This window comes from Pollachius pollachius, assembly GCF_949987615.1.
Source record: "Pollachius pollachius genome assembly, chromosome: 5".
Lineage (NCBI taxonomy): Eukaryota > Metazoa > Chordata > Actinopteri > Gadiformes > Gadidae > Pollachius > Pollachius pollachius.
In genome coordinates, this window is record NC_136938.1 from 2711706 (window position 1) to 2723206 (window position 11501).

The 11501-nt window shown below is 46.0% G+C and overlaps 1 protein-coding gene across 1 annotated transcript; it reads right to left on the reverse strand.

The window, feature by feature from the left end:
• Positions 1-11: 11 nt before the first annotated feature.
• Positions 12-7040, reverse strand: LOC307076173 (calretinin-like; the record flags this gene model as incomplete). The annotated part of the gene is made up of 11 exons (XM_079737056.1): positions 12-128; positions 373-444; positions 597-650; positions 1534-1573; positions 2199-2254; positions 2532-2609; positions 2812-2868; positions 3335-3415; positions 3553-3642; positions 3801-3877; positions 6947-7040. The coding sequence occupies 11 exons, from the start codon at positions 7038-7040 to the stop codon at positions 12-14; spliced, it is 816 nt and encodes a 271-aa protein (XP_079593182.1).
• Positions 7041-11501: the final 4461 nt, after the last annotated feature.

An 11501-nucleotide genomic window follows, 5' to 3' on the forward strand; every position in this document is an offset into this window, starting at 1 on the left:
AGGCTGAGCGCTCACAGCGTGGAATCCCTGCAGAGGACGATCTCCAGCTCGGTGCGGTACAGCTTGCCTTCGTCTGACAGGGCCATGATGCTGGCCTTGTAGCTCCCCAGCCCACCCGGGCCCACCTTCTGCAGCCACGGGGACAGGGAGGAGAGAGACAGGTTAACACATGGCCGTCTGTCTGACCGGGGCTCAGACAAACAGACGGAGAGGAGAGACACACTGTGCACTACTCTCAGTGTTGGTGTCTGTTACGATGAGCCTTGAACGTCTCTAGAGAACACCTTGTCCTTCATGAGAAAGATAAACGTTCTGTTCTTTCAATAGAAGGATTCTGATATTTAGGAAGACACTGAGATCGGGCCCCATTACCAATTTCTTTTTGTCGCAGAGGTCCTTGAGCAAGGCATCCAGCTCCTGCTCATCGATGTAGCCGTTACCATCCTGGTGGGAAAAGGGCGAAGTGTGAAGTGAACTGAAGCTATTAGTCAGAGTCACGCTGTTGACTGTAGCTTGTAGAAGATCGAGATTTGTCTTAGCTTCCACGTTCAAATACCCCTTGATATTCACACTAGAATTAAGATTCATGAACAGACCTTATCATAGAGGGTGAAGAGGCCGTTGAACTCCTTGGTGGTCAGCTTAATGTCCTGAAGGCAGAGAAATGTGAGAAACCAGGGATTATTTCTAGACAGTGGGACTCAGGCCACGATCCAGCAGTGATATTAATCTATGCAGATTATAGTAACTGGGATTAGCGCTGAGTTTAATCCAGCACGAACAGACTAATCCCACATTTGAAAGGAATTGTTGATATTCCCTTGCAAGTTGGAAGTCCTGGGTACGTACAGAATACATATGGCAGCTTTACACAGAGGAGGACCTAAATCTGCTCCCGAGGAGGAGAGGAAGAGCAGAACCTCAGTAAATTGTGAAAATATATATAGTCACCCAAACACTCTTTCTGCTTAAAATGTTTTCTTAAAACTCCTCTCACATCCATGATAGTTTAAAGAGAAGTTGCAGTTTGCATTAAAAAAACGTCAACATAACAATACTAACAATAATATAATTGTAGCCCAATCTAAATGTGTAAAGCCATTTGGAAGCTGTGGCAAGAAGAAATCTACGATCCCATAAGGCTGATCGTATGGTTTAGTAACACTGGATTATAACGCGCACAGTGATTGATCCATAATCCCAACTGCTCCTAAAGAAACGGGGATGTGGATCTATAGAGCCGGCGTGTTGTTTGACCTCATGACCTCCCTGCACTAAAGACATAAAACCTATGATCCGCCTGGTAAGGGTTACAGTCCGACGCTCTCCTGCTCATTAAGGGTTTTAATGAAACACTGGAAACACGTTTCCACGGACACTGTTTCAAACACAGACGTCAACCACCTCGAGAAGAATTATCCGATAATATTAATAATCAAAACATCGTCTTGGTAAAAGGGTCGAGAGATATTTGTACTATATATAAAGTATACATCGGGTGTTTTGGTGTAGTTGCTTGATGTGATATCTTACTTGAAACTTCAGCAGGAAGTTTTCCTGAACAGGCAGAAGCCTAAGAGAAACACAAAGAGTTTTAAACACAAAGCCACTGATTTCAAACCAGAAACACGAGAGAAACTCACTGTCCTGTGTATCAAATACTGATCCACATCTGTGCTGTGTATCACATACTGTCCTGTGTATCCGATACTGTCCTGTGTATTATATACTGTCCTGTGTATCACATACTGTCCTGTGTATTACTGTATATACTGTCCTGTATCATATGCTGGCCTGTGTATCAAATACTGTCCTGTGTATTATATACTGTCCTGTATCATATGCTGTCCTGTGTATCACATACTGTCCTGTGTATCACATACTGTCCTGTGTATTATATACTGTCCTGTATCATATGCTGTCCTGTGTATCACATACTGTCCTGTGTATTATATACTGTCCTGTATCATATGCTGTCCTGTGTATCACATACTGTCCTGTATATCACATAATGTCCTGTGTATTATAAACTGTCCTGTATCATATGCTGTCCTGTGTATCACATACTGTCCTGTGTATTATATACTGTCCTGTATCATATGCTGTCCTGTGTATCACATGCTGTCCTGTATCACATACTGTCCTGTATCACATACTGTCCTGTGTATCACATACTGTCCTTTGTATCACATACTGACCTTGCCATCTCAGAGAGTCCCAGCTTGCCATCACCATTAAGATCAAACATCTTTAGCTGAGGAACATGGAGAATATTTAGACAAGCAGTTCAAGAGCACATTTAGATGTTTAATGTTCCAATTAGGTGACACATGCAGCCATGAAACATGCAGTACGCCATATGTGACCTTAAGAGTGTATGCATGTTGGACACATATTGGAACAGCAGTTTTTGGGATGTGTAGTTATTGCTTCTGGGTATTTTAAAGGCTTTATAAATGTGTTTGCTTAAAATAGACATCGATATGCATCCTTCACTTGTGTTCTGGGTAGTTCTGTTCGGTCGTACTCACGATTGTGGCCGTGTACTCGTTGAGCTTCTTGTCGTCGTAATGTCGGTTGGCTTTCTTCAGCAGGTCGGACAGGAAGCCCTGAGAGATAGAGACAGGTACTCAGTCACTCCATAGCTAATTAGTTGATCAAAACCAATCAGAAGTAGATGGTTTTTAATTAGCCTTTTAAAGAATGAACCAACATGAAATTTGATTTTTTTGTTACCAACTTCTGGAAGACAGATTAACCTGATAACAAACATTAAAACAACCACATTAGGTTCAGTCTGTGTGGGTTTACCTTTAGCTCATTGGACTCGATGTATCCGCTGCGGTCGTTGTCATACAGTCTCCACGCCTGAGGAGGGGATTCGAGATGACATGTTAGTCGGTCAGATGAAGGCTAATTACCACATATGCTCCTGATCGCTGTACACAAGCTGCCTCAAAACAGTAAACACTGACAATAGACCAAGGCTTGACACAGCACTATGAAACGTATCGTAATCTGGTTGGTTTTTTGATTACAATTTAATTTCATTCTATTAGTATTTCTCTAACAACTATCAAAAATAACTTTATAGTCAAATCATGCTGCTGTCAACATTTTGCTGTTATCAGCAAATAACTGGAAATGTACTACAATTAATTAAAAAGAGCACATTATGCACACATAGTGTGAATTTAATATAATGAGATCATATAAATCATATCATTCTTATTAACAGTGAAGTAAGTGCTCCTCGACACACACACACACACACACACACGCGCACACACACACACACACACACACACACACACAGAAAATACTCAATACTCACAGTCATAAACTCAGAGCTTGATCCCACATATTGCCTGAAACAGAGCAGGAAGTTTTCCTCTGTTGGCAGAATCGTAGCTAACTAGAAAAAGGAATGGATAGAAAGAATGATTAGACTACGCTCCCCAGATGATAAAAATGCTAATTTAATTAAAGATGAAACCATCCCTTCAAACATGGGATGTAAATCGATGGAAACTGCGATTGGTGATATGTTACCTCTGACATTTCAATCCTCCCATCTTTGTTCTTGTCAAAATTTGCCATGAACTCCTTCATCTTCTCCTTAAAGACAACGTTTTTGGGGTCCTGCAATTTCAGCACATACATGTTAATTTGCCCTCCCGATAACGAACCTCCGCATGAAACCATCCCCTCCGTTTGACTTCCACTGTGTGACAGACCTTCTCAGGCCAGAGGTCATGTGACAGACCTTCGCAGGTCAGAGGCCATGGGGTCCCACTCACCACCGTTACTCCGCGCCGTGCCTCCTCCAGCTCATGGAAGAAGCCCTCCAGCTCCGTCCCTTCGATGTAGCCGTTGCCTGTGGAGATGAGACACAGCCTCTTAGCCCCGTGACACCCTACTCTCTGCACACTGAACGACCGAGGAGCACAGATGTCCATTGGCCTTCTGTATGGCTGATTAAGCATGGGCATGTTTCTGTGTCTTTGGCTAAAAAAAAAGACTCAGTGTAGAATCTCGCTAGTCTGATCACTCTCTATCTGGGCGTCAGTTTAGCAGAACTCCAGGAACACCTCAACTCCCCGTGTTAAATAACTGCTGATTCTGGGCCCTCTGCTTCTAGGGGTTTCCCTGAGCCCTAGGATTCAGTTAAGAAGTGTCATGATGACTAGAGCAGGTTTTGAGCTATTTTATCGGTTACTGTTTGATTTAGAGGCAGCATTACACCCTTAAATATCTGGAACCCAAACCTTCAAGAGAAGTTATCTGTGTGATCCAGACGCATTGTTAGGTAAAGACCAGCTGAAGCCAATGGTGAGCTGGGCACCATAGATCAGCCTCCCTGTGCTACGCCACAGAACAGCTGCGGTAGATTATCTCATCATTCAATTAGAGTTAATTTATCAAAATGACATCAAGTAAATCCCAATGTTAATGTGTCAGACATTTTGTTTGTGTGCATTAAGCAAATCAAAATTACCAACTCATGCCTGGAACCAATCGGAATGATCTTTTGTCTGTGCTGAAAGGATGCGTCATTACAAGGCTGCGCAATTAATGAGGCTGACGGACAGAGTGTTGATGCCCCGAGACAACAGCCAGAATCATGGAGTCCTTATGATGTTGAGATATATATATATATATATATTTATATAGGGATGGAGAGAGGGCTATTAATCTAGAGATAGATCAATATATATATACACGCCTTTCATTGTAATTCAGCATGGCCAACACAAGGAAGGGTAGAGCCTCCTCATCCTCCTCCAATCAGAATGCTGCTTTATGGTAATGAATGTGTTATTGTAACTGGTTGAGTGATAACTGCTTTATGGTTATGAATGTGTTATTGTTACTGGTTGAGTGATGACTGCTTTAGGGATATGAATGTGTTATTGTCACTGGTTCAGAGTGATGACTGCTTTACGGTTATGAATATGTTAATCTGACTGGTCCAGAGTGATGACTGCTTTATGGTTATGAATGTGTTATTGTTACTGGTTGAGTGATGACTGCTTTAGGGTTATGAATGTGTTATTGTCACTGGTTCAGAGTGATGACTGCTTTACGGTTATGAATATGTTAATCTGACTGGTCCAGAGTGATGACTGCTTTATGGTTATGAATGTGTTATTGTTACTGGTTGAGTGATGACTGCTTTAGGGTTATGAATGTGTTATTGTCACAGGTTCAGATGGATGACTGCTTTAGGGTTATGAATGAGTTAATCTGACTGGTTCACTGCAGCAGTATATGATTAAGTTACAGAAGACAGGGTCGTTATGTGCGACCCTTGTTTCCTGAGAGAATGCAGAAAAATCTTTCTGCATCCTCTTCTAAAAGGAAGGTCTAAGGAACCCAATGTGGACCTGTTCCCCAGAGACCATGGACCTGTTCCCCAGGGACCAGAGACCAGTCCCTCACAGACCATGGACCTGTTCCCCAGAGACCAGGGACCTGTTCCTCACAGACCAGGGACCTGTTCCCCAGAGACCAGGGACCTGTTCCTCACAGACCAGGGACCTGTTCCCCAGAGACCAGGGACCTGTTCCTCACAGACCAGGGACCTGTTCCTCAGAGACCAGGGGCCTGTTCTCGAGAGACCAGTCCCTTACAGACCAGGGACCTGTTCCCCAGAGACCAGGGACCTGTTCCCCAGAGACCAGGGACCTGTTCCCCAGAGACCAGCCCCTCACAGACCAGGGACCTGTTCCCCAGAGACCAGTCCCTCACAGACCAGGGACCTGTTCCTCAGACCAGGGACCTGTTCCCCAGAGACCCGGGACGCCCCAATGGGATGATGTTTCAGTCAGCCTCCAGAGTCATTATGATTGGCCGTGCCCATACGGCTGTGCTGGGTAGAATTAATGCCCGTGGAGACAGACATTACAACCTCAACATCTTTCAGCCAATTTCAGCGCCGCAAGGCAGGTCAGCGTGAGCGACTCGTCAAAAGGTCAATAGGAGTCCGCGTGAAGAGCATAATTAATCCGGCCATTCATCCAACCATTCAGCCATTCATCCATTCATCCATTCATCCATCCATCGGTCCATGGTGACGACGCTCTAGGATTCATTAATTCATTATTTCAATCATCCATCCATCCATCCATCCAACTATCCATGAAGACGACACTCTAGGATTCATTCATTCATGCATCCATCCATCCATTTGGACATGCTCTAAAATTCATTCATCCATTCATGCTGCGTGCATTAAATCTACATTTTCTCGGAGGAGACGTAAAACCGAGGTCCTGACTCACTGAGGTCATAAAAGATCCCAGGGGGCACTTATCGCAAAGAGTAGGGGTTTTCCCGGGGTCCTGGCTAAAACTACCCAACCAGGCTCATTCAATATGGCCCCCTAATCATCCTCCTGTATAATTGGCTCACTCATTAATTCCATCACTCTCCACCTCAAGCTGGTGTGTGGTGAGCGTTCTGGCGCAGATTGGCTGCCGTGCATCACCCAAGTGGGTGCAACTGTAAAAAGCGTATTTGAGTGTCTAGAAAAGCACTATATAAATTCAATCAATTATTACTTTAGTCCCATCCAATAGTAGCAAATAGTAAGTACACTGATAGTAAGTACTAAGAATGCACGATGCAATACTCAAGATGTCGGTTATAAAGTCAAGTCATCGTATAAGCTTTACTTGTGTGTCTTCCAATTAATAGATTTCAGTGTAATAATTGAAAGAATATAAACAATATGAAAATATGTTACGACCTTTTACAATTAACTATTAACAACTTTAAAATGAAGATACCGAGTTATTTAAATGCACTGTTAAATGCATTTAAAGCACCTGCAATTTGGAAAAACGTTAGTCTCTAACGACAATCAAGAGTTATACCGCGCAAAAACATCTTTTTTTTTATAAAGGTAACTTAAAATGTCCATAAATGCAGCAATATGACTGACCGTCTGCGTCGTAATGCTTCCAGATGTCGATGAACTGCGCCGCGGTGATCTCAGCCAGCTGGAGCTGAGGAGGCTGCTGCGTCTTGGTGGCCATCCTGAGTTTGTAGGTCCTTCCGTCGTACAGCGAGTTATCAGTCAACTTTCTCCGGTGCAGAACCTCTTGAAACTGTCAGTCGCTCCTTGTTTGCAGAAGCTTTTAAACCCCCCGCGGCACCGTGCAGTTCACACGATGACCACAAGGGGCGCGCCCGTCAGAAGCCAATCAGTCTCCTGAGAAAGAGGCGGAGGAGGCTGGCAGGGTTTCTCATCGGCAGAAGTTGCGAGCCACAATAGGCTGATGTGTTTCTTTGTATTGAATGAAACCAATAGGAACCTCATTATTGGGTTCAGCCTGTTTTAATGAAGGTAAAGAAAGAAGCCCTCATTTTGACACTACATGCATGCACCCGGGCCGTGTTATTGATCAGATATCAGTCTGGAATACGGATGAGCCCGTCTCTCCGCTAATGTGTTCCCTGATCCATCGTGGTCCTCTCCAGCCGCCCACCCTCCATCAAGGACCTGGGGGCTCACGGACTGCCGGGGGCTGCTTGATAGAGGGTGGGCGGGATGGGGGGGGGGAGAGCATCCATCCCTTATAGCTTCCTCTGCTCCGGATGGGATATGCAAACATCCTATCTATCTCTGAGCCTTCTCTTCCTCTTCTTCCTCCTCCTCCTCCTCCTACTCCTCCTTCTCCTTCTTCTCCTCTTCCTCCTCTTCCTCAACCTCCCCATCCTCCTTCTCCTCCTCCTTCCCTTCCTCCTCCTCTTCCTCCTATTTCTCCACCTTCTTACTTTATGCCTCTTTCTTGAATTCATCTTACTACTCCTCTCCTCTCCTCCTCTTCCTCTTCCTCCCCCTCCTCCTCTTCTTCTTCCTCCTCCTCCTCCTCTTCCCCCTCCCCCTCCTCCTCCTCCTCCTCCTCCGTCTCCTCCCATATCGCCGCTCTTCAGTTGCAGGAACATGCATGGCAGTGTGAGGGGGGGGGCAGGAACCCATTGGGAGAGAGAGAGAGAGGGAGAGAGAGAGAGAGAGAGAGAGAGAAAGAGAGAGAGAGAGAGAGAGAGAGAGAGAAGGAGAGAGAGAGAGAGAGAGAGAGAGAGAGAGAGAGCGGCAGAGGCAGAGGAGGAAACCTTCTGGTGATTAGAGAGAAATGAAAAGACTGGAGAATAGAAAGGTATCACTGAGCCTAAATGTGTGTGTGAGTGAGTGTGTTCATGTGCTTGCGTGTGTTTGTTAGTGTGTGTGCCTGCAAGTGTGTTTGTGTCAGAGAGTGAGTGTTTGTGTCTGCGTATGTGTGTGCATGAGAGTGAGTATGTGTGTGTATGTTTGTATGTGTGCGTGTGTGTTAGTGTTGGTGTATGTGCGTTTGTGTGTGAGAGTGAGTGTGTGTGTGTGCGTGAGAGTGAGTGTGTGTGTGTGTGTGTGTGTGTGTGTGTGTCCGTGTGTCCGTGTGTGTGTGAGAGTCTGTGTGTCTTTGTATGTGCACGTGTGCGTGTGTGCGTGACAAAGGACTGAAACAGTGGGAGTGATATTTATAGCAAACCTCTGAAGTCGCACCAATGCAGGCTGAATGGAAGCGTTTATCTGAAGAGTGGCTCCCAGTGAGCACTCTCCTCCCAGCACTAGAGGTGCTGATGGGATTAATGGGGGAGCGGGAGGATGGGGGAGATAATGAGAAAATGGACAAAGGAGAAAATGAAATGCTGTCACCAAACTCATGGCACGCACGCCTACTTACATCCAGAGACTCAAACAAACATAGACAGACACACACACACACAGAAACACACAGACACACACACTACTTACAACCACACAGACACACACACACATAGAAACACACAGACACACACACTACTTACAACCACACAGACACACACACACACAGACACACACACAGAAACACACAGACACACACACTACTTACAACCACACAGACACGCACACACACACACACACATCTCACACACTCACACTTTTTTTTACACCTAAATAGCCACACACACAGACACACACACACACACAAGTGTACTAACACCCATACAGACACACACAGACACACAGACGCGTGCCTCCGCCCACACACACACTCAGGCGTTGCGGTGGGTACGTTAAAATGTGTTTCTCTGTTTACGCCAAACCAAGGTTTTGCACATTGAGAGGCTCTAATGAGGAGTATGGGCTCCATTCCTTTCCAGGGGTCCTTCATTCAGTCCGCTTAGTGCTCAAAGGCAGAAACTACCCTGCATCACTACACGCCACAGAGGATGTGCACAGCCCCTTGTCCAGCAGCCTGAAGCCCAGTGGAGTCTGAGAGGGTCAGCGGGAGAGAGGCTTCAGAGCACTTTGGGTCCATTTCACAAACGGACCGACAGAACGTCCTGTCACGTTCCACTTCTCGGTACCAGGAGCTGGTGGTTTCTGATTTGGAATAGATACCTCTATATTTACGACTTTTATACCTGTATGTGTGTAGTGTATAATATAGCTTTATTTATACTGCATCTGATTCAAAACTATGTACTGAAGGTTATAATAGTGCTGTTGTTCTGTAAGAATATTAGGTTAAAGTATGTAGTGTGTGCTGTCAGTGACTCTTTGTTCTCATTATGGAACACCTTGTCATTCTTAGAACTGTTTCCCCTCCTTCCTCAAGGTAAGAGATGTCTGCAACAGAAAGGTTTTTTTCATGCAAAAGAGAAGGTGTGTGATGAGCAGCTTCAGTTCCCCTATGGAAAACCTCAGTGTGTGTGGAGGGCTGGAGGCTGCAGGGTATTCAATCCGAATGTCAAATCCCTTTGATCATCGTTGTCAGTCAATCAAACAAAAAACCAGACAATACTTTTCAGCTGCCATATTTGGACACGCAGAAATAATGTTCCATAATGTATGTTACATAATTTCAAAATCTATATGCCCCCTTCACCTACCAGGGTAAAACCACCTGTCCAGGGGCAGAAACACGCTTTGGATTAAGCATCAATGTGATATAATAACTGTAGGTGATGGTGCATTGTGAGCACTTCCTTTAATGAGGTTCTATTGGCCCATGAAGGCCAGCGGACTGCGGCCAAACAAAGTCCAACGTTTCCTCCACCTCATCACTGTGGTCCTTTCAATATGATCAACCTGAAATGACAGAATTCCTAGCAAAACCAGTGCAACCACTAAACCTAGAGCTCAGTAGGAGATTGGTCTGATTGTATATGTTTGTGTGTGTGTGTGTGTGTTTGTGTGGGTGCATGTGTGTGTGTGTGTGTGCATGTGCTTGTGTGTGTGTGTGTGTGTGTGTGTGTGCGTGTGTGTGTGTGCATGCCTGTGTGTGTGTGTGTGTGTGTGTGTGTGTGTGTGGTCATGTGTGTGTGTGTTGATGTGTGTGTATGTGTGTGTGAGTGTGTGTGTACATGTGTGTGTGCGTGTGTGTGATATGATTCTTCTCGATGCAGGGCAACAGATGCAGAGTCCCTGCAGGTTCCCCTGCGTACGTTAAATCCCATGATGGACAGTGCTCTAAAGTCCTGTCAGGTCTTCCCCCCCCCCTGCCCCCTCCCCCCTTCCCCCTTCCCCCCCGCCTGGCCACCCATCACGCACTGGGATCAGGACGCCGCAGCACGCCATGCTCTGTGATAAACCATCTGGCGCGGTGGCGATCATACCTGACACGGCCTCAGGCTCTTAATAAATAACGACGGGCGGTGGAGAGAGGTCACGGGGGAGGGAGAGAGGGCCGGGCCGGGGGGGGGCTCTGGTGATGAAATGTCAGTGACAGTGTGAAGGAATATCTCCAGCACGGCGGGCCATTCTCCGGTGGCTGACATCCCCCACCTCCGGATCGATGGGCTCTGACCCTGGGCCGACTTTCTCTGGTGTCCGCGGGGAGGAGGAGAGCACACGGAGGGCAGCTCAGCTCCGGGAGTACAATCCCTTTCTCTGCCGGACTGCCGCCGAGCTCCCCCCGCCGGAGCTGCCGGACTGCCGCCGAATCTTCGGCGGCAGTCTGGCAGCATCGGCGCGGGGAGCTCGGCGGCAGTCCGGCAGCTCTAGTCCCGGAGTACAATCCCTTTCTCCTCCATGGCACGGTTCATGGACTTCAGAGAGTCAAGGCCAAAGTTCCTTCCCCCCAATTCTTCTCAACCATGGCCGAGATATCCCCCACTACGAGTCTTTACTTGTTGTGGAAGTACCAGAGACGTCAGACGCAGTCTTTATGATTCATAATATCATCCGAGGAGCACATTGCTTTTGGCCGTGATATTAGATATAATATTATATAAATACCCATACATAATATTATTATTATATTATATTATATAGATATAGAGCTCCAGGAGTCCGCAAACAGCAGCAATCCCTTCTCCTCCATGCTGTGGATCAGTCTGACAGCTCATTGGTTAATGGGCAGCAGATTATTTGCATTAAAGCTACAGACACCAGAAACAGCGCATTCTGAAGGGACTGAAACAGAGGGGAATAGCGGTAGGCGAGATTTTCTTTCCTAAAAGCTATTTCC